The sequence below is a fragment of the Platichthys flesus genome, chromosome 9 (assembly GCF_949316205.1).
Source record: "Platichthys flesus chromosome 9, fPlaFle2.1, whole genome shotgun sequence".
In the NCBI taxonomy this organism is placed as follows: Eukaryota; Metazoa; Chordata; class Actinopteri; order Pleuronectiformes; family Pleuronectidae; genus Platichthys; species Platichthys flesus.
In genome coordinates, this window is record NC_084953.1 from 8188679 (window position 1) to 8206840 (window position 18162).

Here is an 18162-nt window from a genome sequence, read left to right on the forward strand (position 1 = left end):
TGCCCGACGAGGAACCTTTGACTTTTTAATCAGTTTTACACAATGTCCCTCTTCATGCATGGTATCAATTTTGCCTTCGCGGAGCCTCTTTCACATTTTAGTCAGCATGTGGGTAGCTTATCTATGAATGGGGCTTTTTGCTTTTGGCCGTGCTCTCTGACACAATCTTTTCAAATGCCTGGATCCCAACCCTGTAACAAACAAACTGATTCAAGCACTTCATAGCGAAAAACTGCAAATCATCTGCTGAACCTGAACCAATAGAACGTTAAAAGAAATTAATGAGTAGCTGCTTATTCCTTTTCTGTTTATTCATCAATCGAATGATTTATGCTTTATTTGTGATATTTAAATAGTATCATATGAGCTGTGAGCTGCATGAATAACAGTATCATGAGTAAACAAACTTGAAAGGCAAACAAGATGTCTGGTAGAAGAAACTATATGTTTACTTGACATTTGGAGGGTGCATTCATGGATTAATCCTGACTCTGGAAAACACTGAAGCTACTCTGATACTCATCGATGAAAGGGAATGATGCGACGTTCCCCACCCACTAACAGGATGAGCTGACAGAAAGCAAAAAAAACTGTTGTGACTCCGTAGAAGTTTTCAGTGTTTACTTTAGGGGCCAGCTCAGAGAAAATTTAAATGAAAGGCTCCTCCAGATGAAGTTTGGTGACAGTCGTGGTTTATAACGACTAACAGACTGTCCCTCATTGTGGCATTCAGCCCTCATTAGTGATGCCAAGCTGCCATAAGATCTTATTATCTAGTGGGTGGGGACTGTTAAACTGAAGAGAGCTGAGTTGGACGGGGGGATGTCAGTAATGTACAGGACTGCTAGAGGCAAGGGGGAGTTTTAATTACAGGATGCATGCGTTTCGTGAAGTGCCGCGCCATAAATCCCCCCCCTTAACTCCCATCCCCCAATGTTGCTTTATTCCCCCTCTATTCCTTTTTGTCCTAAACATACAAACATACATACAAACATACTAACCCTAACCTCTGGTGGGTGCGAATAAGATCCCATGCTCAGCTCCCAATGCCTCCAGATGTGTTAAGAGAGCTGGATACTAAAGTTCATAGAATGAAAAGGATATTCTAGTGATTGTCACTCAATAGAACAGATTCTCCAACTTCCCATCGCAGTCAACAGTGTATGAAGCGAATTATTGAAGCCTAGATCTTCATGTGATGATTTTTTCAATCGCAGCGATTTCCAGAAGTGTGACTGCACCGTTACATCTCACGTCACCATATCAAAGTGTCTGTAGTTAGGATTCTGTGCAGGTTTTCGTACACAAAATAGTTCAGAGTCTAATACAATGGTCTAATATTTTTAATTTATTCTTTTCCAGTCATTGCAGTATTTCTATGTTATTCCAGCTCAAGAAAATTTGAGCCACAGCGTAAGACAAATAATGATAATATTATTAAACACTTTGATTCTACTCCCCCAGGGTTTGAAGCAAGGGCAATTGTCAAATTAATTATATTTAGATAAAGATGGCCGCCATGTCTCCACTACCTCCCACTATTCAGAAATGGAGCTAAAATATCCTGGATAAGAACGCTGCCATCTTGCCCTGAAGACATCATTTGAGCAGCAGCGATCGGGGGATGGAGCCACGGTAGCGAGGTCCCACTAATACACATGCTAGACCAAACATCAGTTGATCAGCTCTCAATCATGTTTCACGGTGTATTTATAGCATCAATTAACAAATTAACAAAATGACTAAGTTTGGTGTATGTTCCATCTGCTAACTTGGAGGAGGTGGCATTTATGACGTGTTCTGCTTTGGCTTTCACTTTGGCGGAGCTATCATGTCGTCAGTCTTTATATACAGTCTGCGGTTTGAAACCTATAGAAGGTACGGAGTGCTCCCTGCTGCCATACAGTAACTCAGACAACAGCAGCTGCCATTTCAATTGTCGCTGGTGTCGGCGTTGACACAAGTCACAGGAAATGCAAAATGTGTCTTATGGTAAACAGGACGATTTTCCAGTTCGGTTTTTGTTTCTGTGGTAACTCTGCCTCCAGCCGTTGCTGTGAGGTCTTGAACGTACAGCTGCAGGTTACCTCCAAGCTGCTTCTATTTGCTAATGCTACATTCAGTGTTTACTTCGAAGGGCTTTTTTTATGTCTTCGGATGCATGCTGGATGCAACCAAGTAAGATCCATTTTCTATTTAAAATCCTCATCATCAATTTGTTGGCATTTACCAAAGGATAAATCAATTGAGAACATTATCAGCAGATTACTTGTTGGTGAAAATAACAGTAAGTTGCAGCGCTAAGGGATAAAAGTGCCTGAAAACCACATAAGAGTCATGGAAAGAGGTGAAATCATCAAAGTGGGAGGACTGTTTGACTAGGGCCACTGACACCACAAGAGCCAGCCAATCAGGATCATGTCCAACCGGCAAGACCACTGCCCTGCCCACCCACCTAACCCTCCTCTCATGATATCCTTTCTCGCGGTCTGTTTGTCTTTATTTGTTTTTCCCTTCATTGTTTTCCTCCTCACAATTGTCTCTTTTACACTCTCTCCATTTGTCCCTCAACTTCTATCAGATTGTCTCTTTGTTTTTTTTCTCTTGCCCTCCCTCAGCTCAATGTATATAACCCTTATATACACATTATAACTCCCCTGCCACTAGCCCCCAACACACGCACACACACATAACATACAGACCTTATCAGGCTGAGGTGGGTGTGGTTGTTTGAGGCTCATTTATGTTTTCAAGTCTATAGTATGTAGGCTGAGGCAGGGGCCCCTCCTGGATTAAAGCTCTGTTATTCAGATAAACAACAAGAAACGAGATAAACTAGAAACTGGGCCAACTAGTTTCGCTGGGAGCCTTTTCCCACCCCTTCACCAAAACCCCTGCAACCAAAAGGACACTGCAGAGCTGATCACAAAGCAGCAACTGTCAGGACCCTTTATAAATAAGATGCTGGGTTTTCAAAATTTAACAAACAAAAGAGAAATAGTTCTAAGACTTGGCGAAGATCAAGTATTTAGGGTTTGTTGTCTGATCATTTCTCACTGTTTCCGTGTATGTAGGTCAGCGACAGCCTGTCTGCAGAACAATTATACACAGAAGAAAAAGCAGTTTTGTGTAGCAAATCATTAGTGACCAAAGGATAGCATGTTGCTGCAGCTTCACAGCCATCGAAGCATTGGTGGTGTTAGTAGGTAAAACTGTATTTGTGTGCTTGTGTGTGTGTGTGTGAGGGGGGAGGGGTTCGCTCCACTGTTAATGCAAATGGAAGTTAGTGAGCCAGTGGCACACAAGTGTCACATAGCACATAATAGAGGCTTTGCAACTGAAAACCAAAATTGAGAGGAGGCCGGGGTATCGTCTGCATGTTCCTTTACACCTGCTGTTCACCTCGATCACCTTGAGGTGAAGGGGACACACACACACAAACACACACAGACACACACAAGGTCAAAGTATAAAAAAATGTGCTTTCATTTTATGTGCGTTTTAAAATGTTAGGGTTGGACATATCCTTCTGAATGTTTGACCTAAATCCTGTTGCCTTACAAAAGGTTTTTCAGTGAGAGCCAACCTCTCATAGGAAGTGTGACACAGCACACAGCTGCACATATATGTACCTGTGTACTTGTGCATGTATGTGCACTAGTACATCTAACACTAACACCTGGCATCAAAATATGTTTCAAGTGATTGGATTATAGAAGGATATAAAGCCTGACCACATAAAAGTTAATGTGTAAATGTACCACAGGATGGAGTGAAGTGGAGACTTTTGAAAAGCAAGTGTACACAGTAGCTGTGCACCAATACGGGGGCACATCTATGATTGAGCAACATGTCCATATAATCATATATTTAAGTTGGGAGGGAATCACCTTCCCACAGACTAAAGACGTGCCTCAACTCCTTTATGCTATATATAAGACAGTAAAGTGGGTTGTGAGTGTATCTAGGTCTGCCTTGTTGAAACGAGTGGATATGTTTGGTTAAGTTTTTACAGGTAGCTACTATACAGATCCAAGTTGAGCGATTACAACACTTTTATAGAATGTGGTAACGTTTTTTTATCCTCCCCTTTTAAAGAGTGTGTGTTTATTTTAGGCAAAGCCTGCATGTTATTTTTCTTTCGGCTGTAGACAGCAGCAACCCAGTTACACCGAGACTAAACCCCTTTTAATCCAATGCTGAAGGACCAGTTTCACAACTTCATATTAATCTGTGTCCCTGAGTTATTTCTTCTCATGAAAGAGATTAGTATGAACAGGTTTTCTTCATATCCTCCTGTCGGACTCGAATGGAAACATGCAGCCGTCTCATTTATGTAGGGTCGCTATGTGCAACACTTGTAAGCGTGACTAGATCAAATAAAATCTGCTTATCTGGGGTAGGGGCCAAACAAAAAGTAGAGCCTGATGACGGAGGAGTGTCTCACAAAACTAATTTATAAACATGAATCCAGCTGATAAGAATGTAAACACACATGTAGACATTCAGTATATATACACCGGAGGGGGAGGGGAGGCTATGGCCAGCAGGGAGACGAGGTTGACAGAGGGGGGGTGGTGGTGACGAGTTGGGCTTTGATACGGCTAATGAACACATGATCAGCCATATTCAAACACTGCATTGTTCCAGGCCAAAGCCCCTCTCTGAGTGTCATTAATGTACCAAAGCCAACACACAGCGTCGCTTCACTGTTCTTCACAAAGAAAATACACACACTTTGATCGCAAAATGCAATCTCACGCCTTTATTTCCTGCAAGTCACAATTATGTATTTGCAAAATATCTGTGGTGACATAGAATTATGTGGGATAGATCATAATATGATAGATCTATCATCATCTCTTTCATCTATCACCCACCACAGTTGCCCATCATGAGGTTTCTTATTCTGTTCAGTCCAACTTTTCCCAAAAAAACTCAAATGAAATATTATGTGATTTCAGTAAGAGCAACAAATGTTTTGTTATTTTTTGTTTACACAATAACTAAGAACTGACAACAAATATAAATGCTGATTAATTCTCTGTCTATTTCTTTTGTTTTTCGTAAACCGTGTTCCATCCAAATAAAAAAATACTTCTATTCCCTTTAAAATGAATGAATGATCTAGCTGAGGGCTTTGGCTTGATGTGAGAGGTCTCCGCTGGATACCAGATGAGGTCCAGGCTAAATTTAATCCTGGATTGTTAATGTGCTCACTCAGCTTTGGCTTCACGTATTTGGCCTGAGTTAAAACACAGTTTCTTCTGTGTACAGAAGGAATTTCATGAGAAGGTTGACATGCAGGCCCTTAATGCAATGTCACTGCAACGAATGCAATTGAAGCTCTTACGCGATTACCTTCATCACAGTGAGGTCGTGAGTAGATTTGGCAGAGAACTTCATCTCTGCAGCCAAATTTCAATTTTTTTGTTCCCTTCTGATAAAGATGGAGGCAGACAGTTACATTTCTCTATCATCATATTGTTCATATCTATTGTTTTGGTTATTTTTTAAATACAGTCTATGTATATGGTCTGACAACACAATTTCATAAAATAGTATTAAAACATCTGACCCTTTCCAGTTCTGCTGATATACTGATTTATTTGTGGCCACTGCTCCATATTGATTTTCTATTTTTGCAATTAGATAAAACCTAATTTCACTGTAAAGTGCATAGTGCATTGATTCACGACAAATGATGTGTGTTGTGTATTTGCATATAGATCAGGACAGAGGGATCCGATGGTAAATGGTGAACTGAGAAGCACGCGGAGATGCAGTCTAATGTCAGGTGTGAACTGATGTACTCTGTCAACTCGTGTTTAGAACACACACAACACATGTTAGTTCCAGGTATGAACAGGCCTTTGTTTCCTCTACACTCCGCCCTGCCCTTCCCCTTCCATCCCCCACATGCACACAATTAATCACAATAGAGCTGTCCAATTACAGATGCATTGAACAGTGTTATATTGACACGCAGGATCAAATGCATCATAATCCCAACTGATCGGCTGACCTCTATTGACTGAGGATGAGGAGCAAACATCCTGCTGAGACAAACACCCCCTGCTGAGTGTGATATCTTATCTATTTATTACATTACATATAATTTAGCTGAAGCTTTTACGCAAAGCAACTTACAATAAGTGCAACAAACCCAAATCAGCAAGAATCATGTAAGCACAATTAGCTTCAGAAAGCCAAACTACGAGTACTACATTTAAGTGCAATTTTTTTAATAAACACCAGCATTGACGATGGTTATTAGAAATAATTATCTTAACCAAGGTGCATGGGAAAGAGGTGTGTCTTTAGCCTGCAGGGAAAGATGTGTATACTTTCTGCTGGAGAGCTCGTTCCACCATTTGAGAGACAGGAGAGCAAACAGTCATGATTTTGTTGAGTGGCTCTTGTGTCGCTTTAAATGCAACAGGCACATTCAACCCCAGGCAATAAAAGACAAATGAGCCAGTGAAAGAACCAGGTCGTTTGCATTGTTGCAAAATAATACCACAAGTTTGAATATTTAAACCTTAGCACGCAACCAAGCAGGAGTGATTCATAAAAGCCCTGCAGCTGTATGTTCTTTAAGGTACCAGATATTTGATTGGACTTGATTTAGGATTTCCAGTTTTAACAGTTTATGTTAAATTTAAATATTGCCCTGATGTTTTTTCACTCCAGGTGGACCGAATCCTTTTCAGTTCCAGGTGCTGGTACATACCTCTGGAAATTCAATGATCTTTGAGGACGTGCTTTCTTTTGTGTTGTGAGAGGTTGTCTGTTGGGCGTCAGCCTGCAGCGCTATGCTAAAGGATTTTTTATGCTTGGCTTCAGTTGGGTTTACTCGGATAAACAGTATCTCCTGCTGACATGAGGAAAAAGGTGAAAATCAGCTGATGTAGACGAGACATTAAACAAGAATGAGCACTATCCCGTGGTTACATGCACATCATTCCTGTCTGCCTCTGTCAGCTGCCAGGGCTTTGGAAAAGAATCAGATATAACAGCCAGCTTTCCCAGGGCCAGTTTTATTGTTGCAGTTAGCCAGCAATAACCGCTCTGCTCTTGAATGCTATCATAACGATGGCTGTCTGATCTGGGAAGGGCGAAGCTGAGCGGACCGAAGGAGGGGAACTGGGTGGGGCAGGAATTCAGCATCATAAAATTATGTGTTGGAAGGGAGCAGCCTAACAAATGATAAAGTGCTATTACGTCTTCAGTAATTGTCACTGGTTCAAAGGGTTTTTCACTGGTATTTCCCTCACCGCACGTTTCTTCAAACCAGACTTTTTTGAAAATGTTAGAAACAGTCTGACATGACAATAATCTAATGAGGGCTTTTTTGAAAAGCTGAAGTTATTTCTTCAGTAGCAGTGCAGATGCAATGATAAGGGCCTCGTCTCAAGGCAGAAAGATGGAGACAGAGATAGGAGAGGTTGAAGGTTCAGAGGAAGGTCTGTAATCTGTAATCTGTCCTAGAAAGGCTAAGAAGAGCTACACTTCTGCATCTCAGCGTGGACCCCCTAGCTGGGCAGATCGGAGCAGACACATGGCACTCGCTCCGTCAATCAGTGTGATGGATGGGCAGAGGATGAATTTACTGCTTGACAGCGTGGCCTTAAAAACATATCTGGTCCGCCCAGCCCTGTGGAGGGCAGATATATCGTGGCCATGTGACCTATCCCGTCCAAATCAATAGTTGGACTGGCTGCAGTTTGACCTCAAGCAATTTCTGGGTTTGTCCTCCTCATGGAGCGGCAAGAGCTTTGTTTGAATTTGGATGCGAGCACAAAACGAAACCTTGAGACAAACAGCTGACAAGGGATTCAAAGGTACCCAGAGGAGTTTTTTTATTTTCGTTATCCTGTAAACAAAGTGACTAACCGTCACTGTTTCACTGTTTCCTCTCAACATTCATTATGTGTGTCCATTCTCATGAAACATAGGCTGGGGAGTCTTTTGTAGAAAAAAACAAAACTACTACACTGTTTAAGTCCATGTTTGCTTATTTGCAGACAAAGATGTAAAGAGTGGAGATGTTTTTATACATCAGTATATACATATATATATATATATATATATATATATAAAATTATATATCAGTTTTTACAAGTAGAAAATCTCTGTCTACTGTTACAGATCTTCCTGTGGACCTTCACACGGCGTCTCTATCTCTTTTCCCTCTTCTTTGTTGGTGCATTAACATATTTACTGACCTCTATCAACTGTCACTCAATTCAAATCAATGTCAAAATAACAACTGGCCTGAGATGGTAACTGTTTTGAAACTTCAATCCTACACACGTACAAAAAATGGGTCACAATCAACAGCCTCCGAAATATACATTGTTGATCTTTCCCTCTATCCATCACACAAACACATTGACAAAGAACCTTCTAAAAAATCCTAATTTGTTCAACCCAAACAGAAAGGACATGTGACTATTTGCTTACAGAGCGGTGAAGTGAGATCCAGTCACCAGTGGTTACAGGACGCAAATGTGGAGGCACTTTGGTGTGAACTGACGAACTCAGACCTGTCCACTTGTGAGGGGTTCTCTCAGGACGGATGTTAACAACAGGTCTGAACAAAGCCACGGACAAGAAAGGGCAGCGAGAGTCACCTCAGGGGGCAAATGTGCCTCGAAGATTATGGATGAAAACACTTACAGACTCTTTTATGTTCAAGTCGGACGAGTGTGCCCATGCTCTGCATAATGTTTGACCTATAAGCTGCACAGCCTCCTGCACCAAACATAACAAAACATGCATATTTGATTTGCAATGCACTTCCATGCAGTCGAGTGTCATCCCACATGGGGACAAAGAGCGAGTCAGACCTTGGAAATGTGTAGCTAAAGAATCTTCATCTGTTTGACCTATTTCTTAATTGATTCTTTCAAGAAAGGAAGCTTTCAACACACGCCACCTTTTCAGAAGCATCTGAAGGTTAAATCACACATGCAATGCTTTTGTAGAAATGAATGCCTCCCACTGGCTCATTGTACGAAAACATGGGAGTGAGGGTTTTGTTTGCTGCCAACCATTCAATGCAGATCAACACAGTACAGTTGACAGTTATTTAACGACACGTAGCTAACACTAATGCAGGCTACTTCAAATGCCTTGCGTGAAATCCTGCCTACATGAATGCTTTTTGCCTGCGCCAAGGAGGATGGGTTATCACCCCTGTCTGTTTGTTTGTTAGCAAGATTACACAAAAACCTATTAGAGTTCCTTATGCAGGGACAAAGAGGCAGGAAACAGATGAAGCAGGATTCACATATTTCCTTTGGAAAGCAAGAAGAAAGCGTTCAAAAATAACATTCACACATAACGGTGACAATCATTGCCGTGGGTCTTATTTCTCCCCAGCTAACAATAATCATTTCCCCTTTCTATATTAAGTTGTAGACATTTTAAAATTAGGAGGAAGCTGGAGGATTTTGCTGACAGGTCATCAGCGAACATGCCAAAGTAAAATGAATGCTGTTCAAATATAAAAACAAAAGCCAAAGAAAAAGTCAGGATAAAAGAGCTGGCCTCAGCCTTTGCGCAATCTTTGTTTACATTCCTGCTTCAACCCTCTTTTCCTCTTCCATACTGAGCCGCTGCCAATTTCTAGAATCCCCATGGCTGTACAGCTTCTGACATCAGCTCCATGCCGCACGCTTAGTGTTGGACACAATTCAAATGCTCGGCATTGCTTCAGACAAAATGAGCATGTACTAAACACTTTACTTGGCAGCGGTTCAAAGCCTGGCGCCAAGTGAATGGCTTTTTTCTCTTCCCTCAGTCACACCTACCCTTTCCCCCTCCCGCACGGCTCCTCCTGACAGGAAGACTTGCAGAGGCCTTCCCTTACTGCCTCAGCCTTTGTTTTGGCCTTTTGTTTTCATGACATGGACAAGGCCCATTAACCCCTCGTTTTATTTTTGTTAATCATAGACCACTGCACACAGAGCTCACTCCTGGCACAAAGTCATAAATTAAATGTGAACTCCTCCGCGATGATTAATCCAACCCTGATGTCTCACTTAACAGAAGTTCACATTTCTTGGTGCTCTGAAAAGGAGGAATTAAAAACAAGCAAATGGACTAGTGTGAAAACTGGAGGGTGGTGTGTAAACACAGCCTGAACAATGACTAAACCATGCAAGGACCCAGCTTGACAAAGTTTCACATGTAGTATTACATTATGTTATTTTTTTTGTTGCTTCATTATCAGAAAGGGGTATTTTACCTAGATTAAATTGATATTGAACACCACAACAGTAGTTTGAAAAGAGGGTGGGTGCACAACGACCCATGAACAAATTTTAGGAATTTGAAATACCTGCCTGAGCAGACAGACAAATCTTCAGCTGCGAAAAATGTAAGAAACGACATGATCCAACCTGCTTACACAACCCGGAGGCAGATCAAAAGGGCTCACGGTGGAATATAAACCCAACAAGCACTTATCAGACAGCTGTATCAGCAGAAACCTGACGGCAATCCCAATAAGTGTCGCTCCCAATTGGCTCTCGTTCCAGCTACACTTCCTGTAGTCACTAACAGCACCATCCCCCCACTCCTAGTGTGTGTGTGTGTGTGTGAGAGCAATTTAATGTTTAATGCCAACTCCCCCCATTCACCCTGATCATGGTGAGTGCCATGAATTTTTAAAGACGTCCCTGCTTTACTGTCCATCTGGGCTCCATCTGCCCAGCTGCTGGTGTTTAAAGGCGGCAGAGACACAGGAGAGGAGACTTCAAAGCCTCTGCATGGCCTCTGGACAGTTTCTGGCCTGAGGACGACATTGTTTATAAAGGGGGGCAGGGGCGTGGGGCAGTTATATTAGATATATTCCATAGCATTGAACAGACCACACATTCATGAAGCCATGTTGTAAAACTACTTCCACAAACATATTGTGAATACAGAGGCAAAGAACTGAAACAAGGACGGTCCTGTGAAGTTAAGTAATAAATTATGTTAATACAGATTGTTGGTTACTAATTTCTTTACATCTTTACATTTTTGGAGCTCAGTAGATTACCAATGCAGATATATAAATAATGAGTAATATGTAGCCAATATGCTGCAAACACACGCTACATAAAAGGGCTGGATCAACACCTAGAATTATAATGTATTATAATCCTGCTTAACTGTGTATTTAAAGCCTGCTGAGAGTTGTGTATATAATAATGTTATAATGTGCATATATTAAATATATATTATATACATATATAAGTACATGAACACATACACACCCACATTTGGTCAGATGTGTTGTTAGCCTATTGGCTGTGGTGTGGGACAACACTTATGATTAACTTTAAATGAAGCAATAACATTTCCTGGAAAGTGTGTAATTTAAAGAGTGATATTAATATGAATCTTTAAAAGGGTATAGGTTTATTGGGGGGGGGGGGGGGGACACACCTCGAATGGGATCACTGAAATAGGAACTGCACCAGCAACGCAAATCAGTTTCAATAACAAAATAATCCAATGACGCTGCAATAATTTGATATCTGTTTAAATCCCTGACCTGTATTTATTTCTGCTGCTCTCTGCCAGAGCCAGATATGACACCACTGGCATAGTGCCTCGAATATTTTTGATTAATTCACTTAAAACCACAGTGTAATCAGACATCCGAACAGACAGCACCTCCTGGCTTGATTTAGTCTGACCTTCCAGCTGAGAGACGGAGAAAGGACAGAGGTCGACAGATCCAGCAGGAATGCAGTTTGGGACTTGGCATGATATATCTTAGCCAGACACATCCTGAGGCAAACCTGAACCAAAGGTAGGAGTTTGCCTGGATATTTCCCCTCTTGCATGGCACCTTAAACCTGGACTGATGCCAGGAATTGACTTAATTGTGGACTTTCCTGGATATTACTTTACTGGACCCAGTCTTTCGACTTAGTATGCTGTTCTTATGGTGTATCCAGAACATAGCACCAGTTTTAAGACTGTGTATTTTGTATTTCTTCAAACTTCTTATACTTTCTGCTCAAATTGCCATTATTCAAATGAATACAGTCTATTGAATGTACAATTACACGAGTAGGGGGAATTTAGTTTTGAATTTATTCTCCTAATATTTTGTAGATTGTGTTTGAGAGGTCTTTCCTCTGGCCGATTCTTGAACCATTGCTGTTATTGGCCCGGGATGCCACACTGAGACACAGTTTGTGACATTGGGGCGAAACAATTGCTACGACATAAACACAAGGAAGAAAAAAGACAGTTTTCAGTTTGGAAGAGCTCCAGCTGCTGCAGACTGATAGAGGCACACAAGGTTCCTGCTGAGAATCTGGGGTTCCTAGTGGCCACATTATCACCCTCCCTCAGGCACATTCCAAAAGCCTCCACCCACCTGCTTAATATAAACTGTAGAGCCTTAACCCCTTCCTTCCCACCCAAAGCCATCCAAAACACTCAAGTCGACTCCACAACACATGTATGTGTGTAAGTTATAGGGTTTCACAATCACAATTTTTTCAACAGATACCTCATAAGAACCTGTATTAAGGCCTTAAATGCACCGGGTTTGCTAATTTTGAATGCAGCTTTAAAAAGAAGCCGTATGTGAGGCTTCTCTGCTACCGAATGTGGTTTCGTGCTATGGCACGCGTTGATGGTCACTTGCCAACGTCAGCCATTGAAGCTACTTCATTGGGGCAAACTGGACATTACAACAGTCCCATTAAATTAAGCCGATCCACAAGATCCATGCATTGAAATTGGTGAAAATGTCTTGTAATGTTAAGGAAGGTGAAAAGAATACCTGGATCCACATAAAAAGTTAACAAGTTATTCCCGATTCAAAATGCATCCTTCCACCAAATATAGTGGAAATCCGTCAAATAGATTTTGTTTTATGCTGCTACCTAAAACAATTTAGCCCATGGACAGGGGCGAAATCATAACCTCCTTGGTGGAGGTAAAAGGAGCTTTTGTCTTGTTTATGTAACATCAGCTGGTTGTTTGGCAGAATGATGATCCCTGGCGGACTTAAATCACAGCCCCTGAAGTCTAGCTTTTCCTGGTTTTCATCAGGATTTGCAGTAAATTTTGCCACAATCAGCTACAACATTAAAACAAGTCTCCAGATATAGATGCATTTGTGGTCTAGTGAGGTAGCTGACATGGTATTTGAGAGGTGCATCACATTAAATGAATTGATGAAGTTTCAGCCACATGTTCTTGTGTGGTGCACAAGAACATGTGACCTTTATGACTGCTGTGAAAACTCAAGTGTGCACAAACCACCACTATTAAAGTTGAAATATATGTATTTATGTAACCTGCTAATCAAGCAAAGAAAAACTAGTTTGCAGTGAAAATACATTCAAATTGTGGTTCTGCAGATTTAACTACTGCCTCTTTCTCCAATAACAAGGAGAAACCACAAATGGCAGGTTCTAGTAAGAAAAGAAGAAGGGCAGTAAACCAGCTCACACCAAATATGAATTAAGGCTGAAATCACTGAGTTTGATTTTCATGGGGTTGGAATTATCAAGGCACAGACTGTGCTCATCATAACAGGTCGGTCATATTGACATTACTCACTGCAGACACAGCAGATTTACTGAGGATTATAATTAGAGGCCAGAGCGGCAATTATTACTAATCACTGTAATCATCCGAGGGCAAAATTTGTCCTGTATGAATGATGTGCAGGTCTAAAAACCTGGACTCGTATATAAACTATAAACTAGGAAGAGGCCGAACAAACAGACGTGAGCGTTGTTGCTGTGTCCATTTGACATGTTAAACTCAGAGATTTTTTAAGGACAGTTAGGTTTGCCCTCCTCTCTCCAGTCTCCACAGTGAGAGCCTGGGAGGAGTTGGACATTAGGCGTGACAACAGATTGGGTAACACAGACATGATACTGGCCTGGTCTTATACAACCGTCAGCTACAGCCCATTCATGCTGGCATGATCTACCGCTGACTAGCTTGTCATGATAGAAATGCCCCTCACATACCACATGCTGCTGAGAGTATCAATTCAATTCATTCACACAAAACTTTACAGAGGGAGGGTCAGGCTATTTTGAGATGCAGCAGAGAGGTTTAAGGGGAGTTGTATTCCTCAGTCTCTGTAATTAAAAGAAACAGGCCTTAAATTACTAAATCCATGGTTAGGTTAAAAAATGAAGCGCATGCCGACTACATGCAGTGCGCTGGAGTTAATTTACTTACAACGCACTGAACACATCAATAAAACAATCTGAAGTACCCCCCCCCACCACCACCCTGCTAACAACTCCTGAACCATCTCTCTCTTCTCAAAGAGTTTAAGAATCTCTGCACAGATAAAAGATAAGCGGCTGCTCATATTGTCAAACATGGTTTATGGCTTGAAACGTTCCTACAGGCCACACGCCTGTTTGCATTTCATTTTGTCTGAGTGGTTTTCATTCAGGCAGCATTTGCATGAAATGGGGGCTCGGAACAGGCCACCGTGAGATCTTCACAGATAAATTCATCCAATTAGAGACCTCTTTATATCTTTGTGTTTTCTTTATTGGTCTATTTAAAGCAGGGACACTGTGGTCTATAGCACCAGATTAGCACAATGCTAATTAGCATATTGTCCCTGGGCCTGTATAAACATGCTAATTTTGTATAACACTAATAAACACACCTGAGGGACAGATCCGTAAACATTCAGAGAGGCATCATCAGACGTTAACTGTAACATGACTTTATATGGTTACATGTCTTTCAACCACGTTTAAAGCATTAGTGGGGGGGTGGTCTGGAAACGTCACCATGCTCTTCTAGCTGCGTGGACAAAAATTAAAATATCCTGAAGGACCGCCTACTCTGACGTCCTTTGACCCTCTACAGTTAAATATTAACCCCCAAATATGTTTTTATTTCTCAGTAATTCTCGTACATTTCTTTGTAGCCACTGCCACAATTTTTCATTTTTGCCTACCGTATAAAATTAGTAAAAAATATATTTCATATAGCTGTGCGCTGTATGTTTGTTTATATGATCAGCCCCTCCCGATACTGGTCCCTCCCTCTCCCTCCACATCCCACTGACACACAGATACACGCAACACAAACACATTGACCACGTAACCATCTGTATAACCACACTGACTTAAGAACATCATCACTTAGTCTTAGCAAACAGAAGTGACGTATGTGTTTAATTCCATAGACGGCAGGGAAGTGGGATCTGATCACAACTGGTCACTTGAGACCAGAGCTGTCCACCTCTAATACCAGAGCTGTCCACCTTTGAGCCGCTCACCTGAGACAGATGGTTATTATACCAGCTTTGAACAAGGCCTCGGAGTATATATCTTTTTTTTGTTTCGAATAAAATTTTCACTGATGATACAGTATTACCCGAATAAACTTTTAAATCTCATTATACACTTGACTGATGGGGAGGTGAGTAATTTGCAGAAAAATCCAATTAAACAGCAAAATGTCATCACCTTGTGGTGATCATTCCTCACTCTGAGTCTTTTTCATCGACAGCAGCCCTCGATCTAAATTTGGCTGCTGACAGATTCAAATCTCTTCACGTAAGCAGCCCGTCTTATTCCACTGAGGCCTCCCTCATCATATCCAGCCCACCAGACTGTTTACAGTATACGCCAGCATGGTAAAGCTATTAAAAAGCTCCCTATCCCCTCCTCCTCTTTCTCCTAGCTGCCCTTAGTCTCTCCTCCTCAGCTCAAAGGCATATTCATGACAGGAAACAACTATTTTCTTACTCTAAGGCCTCAGTTGAATCTGCTCCAGTAGAAAAACTGACCAGACAAATCCTAGAAGATGTGTACCCGTCCAAAGGGTCAGCTGGTTCAGTCAAAGTTTCAAAGACTCATCAACATTTGGCCAGTGGCTGGTGTTAATTTCCCACCCTGGTTGGATTACGTGTTGTACTTCTTAGAAAGTGTCATACAGTTTGATGTGAGGAGGGTGTGGAGGCCAGAAGTGGCTCCCTCGTCAGCAAACAGCATTTCTGACGAATGTACTTTCTCAGAAAGAGACAGCAGCTGACTTTAGATTATGTAAGGATTTAGCTGATATGAGGGAAATTATATCTCATATGACAGTATCTGTAGTTGTTGGGTTCATTTATATGCAATTCTCTTTCAACAGAGGAGCCCAGCTTCTAAGACACCGAGATAAAACAGATCCTACCTGTCTAAACTGCTCCTCGTAGGTCCATTCTCCGTGGTCCTGCCCGCCCAGATGACTGTGGGTGGTGTGGGGAGGCAAGATGGCTACACGGGGCTCCTGGTCGACAATAGGGCGCGCCTTCACAAGCTGGGAGTGGGGATGGAGCTGGCGGTGGGGCAACAGGAGGATGCCTTTCCCTGGGGCCACAGCATCATGGCCTGTTGGCAGATTTTCCTCCGCCAGGTCATCGTCAAAGTCTTCTTCCATCTCGCCTTCAAAGTCCTCCTCATCCCATTTCCGTTTGCTGTGTGTGTTAAAAACAGAATGAAATAGTTTAAAATACATTAAAGAAATAAGACTCTTTAAGACGACCAGAACAAAAGACATTGGATACTTACATCTGCTCCTCCTCATCTGAGCCCATCATATCTTTGTATTGTTCCTCCCCTTCGTCATTGTCGTCATCATCAACGTCATCCTCGCCGCCGCTGCTGCGCTCCGACATGGGGCTGTCAGACACTCTCTGCAGCCCAGCCGCCACAGCACGCATGGCCGCTAACGCCGCCATCTGGGCCTGCTCTGACTCAGGGGCCGGGCTCCCCATTGGCTCGTCCCCCCCTCCTCCACCTATGCGCACCTGAGTGTGTTGGGCAGCAGCTTGCTGCTGCAGCTGCTGCTCCATCAGAAGCTTGGCCCTCTGCTGCCGGTGCAGGTTCTCCATGACGGCCTGCAGCTTCATCTCCAGGGAAAGCGGCACAACGTTCAGCTTCTCTCCTTCCCCTCCCTCCCCCACTAAAGGAGTACCAGTTGGGGGCCAGTCGAGGGACAGCGGTCGAACCTTCTGCTCTGGCAGCGAAAACAACAACTGTGCCGGCGATGAAGCAGCTAGCAGCTGAATGGGGGTTTATAGGTTATGGCTATGTGGAAATGTGGGTCCTCGTGGAGACGTGGAAGGAGGAGGAGATCAGGGGTTGGTCAGAGCTCTGAGACATGCAGTCACAGAGAGGCTTCACTTCTGGAGACAGAGGCCTCTCGCTTGTCTCGATGGTTCTTCCTGCAGCTGAGGGGGAAACCAAAGTTGTCGGCCGAGCTGAGCTGCAAAGGGTTCAATGAGGCACTAGCAGTGGAAGAGAAGGTGGGAGTATGAGAGTACGCTGACAGACTACAAAGACCTGAGGGACAGAAAGAAAAACAGAGTGTCAGCCTGTTACTTCCCCACTGTCTGCTAACATCAGTGAATTCAGTTAAAAAGGCAAAACCGCTTTGTTGTGGCTGCGACAAAACTGTGAAACAACTTTTCTCGACGCATCAGATCAGAAAAACGTGTTTCTATTTCCAAACTAAAAAACTTTCCATTTGTTAGCCTTTCAATAAATTGGTCATATTCAGCCCGATCTGATTTCAACCTGTAAGGTACGCCTGGTAAAAATCAAAACTATTTTGTGCATGTTTCATTCTTGTTGTTTGAGGAACTTGACCAATAATTTTGAATCAACTGCAGGACTTCTCAAAACCCTAACCGCTCTCAAATCACGTGGTGACAAAATGTGAAAGAGGAAAAGGAAATGCCCAATTTCACATAGCAAGCCCAAAATCAACATGAAGCATAAATACAGTGTCACTGAGTTCATGTTCACTATATAGCGTGGGCAGGATTAATCACACACAACACACACCGGACAGGCACACTGCTCACACAGGACAAAATGTTTTAACCGCAATAACAACAGGAAGTGAAATCAAAGGGAGAACCGTCACTTTCTTTACCTTGTTGGCTCCAAGCCAGAGAGAACTTGAGCGCGACAGCAAACACAAGTACTACGAGTCAACACTGTTAAAACCCACACCAATTATATTCGGATCTGTGACTCCACTGAGGTATGACTGGTGTGTTTCTACCCCCCTATTTTAAATGTCTGTAAGCAATAATGGTTGTCCTACATACCTGTTCCATGGAAGTGCTCAGGTATGCAGAGCAGTCTCGGTTTATCAGAA

The 18162-nt window shown here is 42.4% G+C and overlaps 1 protein-coding gene across 1 annotated transcript in view; it reads right to left on the reverse strand.

Annotated features, from left to right (window-relative positions):
* The window catches only part of arid3a (AT-rich interactive domain 3A), a 42773-nt gene that overhangs the window by 12468 nt on the left and 12143 nt on the right, over nucleotides 1-18162 (reverse strand). The window contains exons 2-3 of the mRNA XM_062395538.1: nucleotides 16566-17339; nucleotides 16189-16471 (exon numbers count right to left, since the gene is read on the reverse strand). Of these exons, the coding sequence (XP_062251522.1) occupies nucleotides 16189-16471; nucleotides 16566-16906 (624 nt within the window). The 5' untranslated portion in view covers nucleotides 16907-17339. The remainder of the gene's footprint in view (nucleotides 1-16188; nucleotides 16472-16565; nucleotides 17340-18162) is intronic.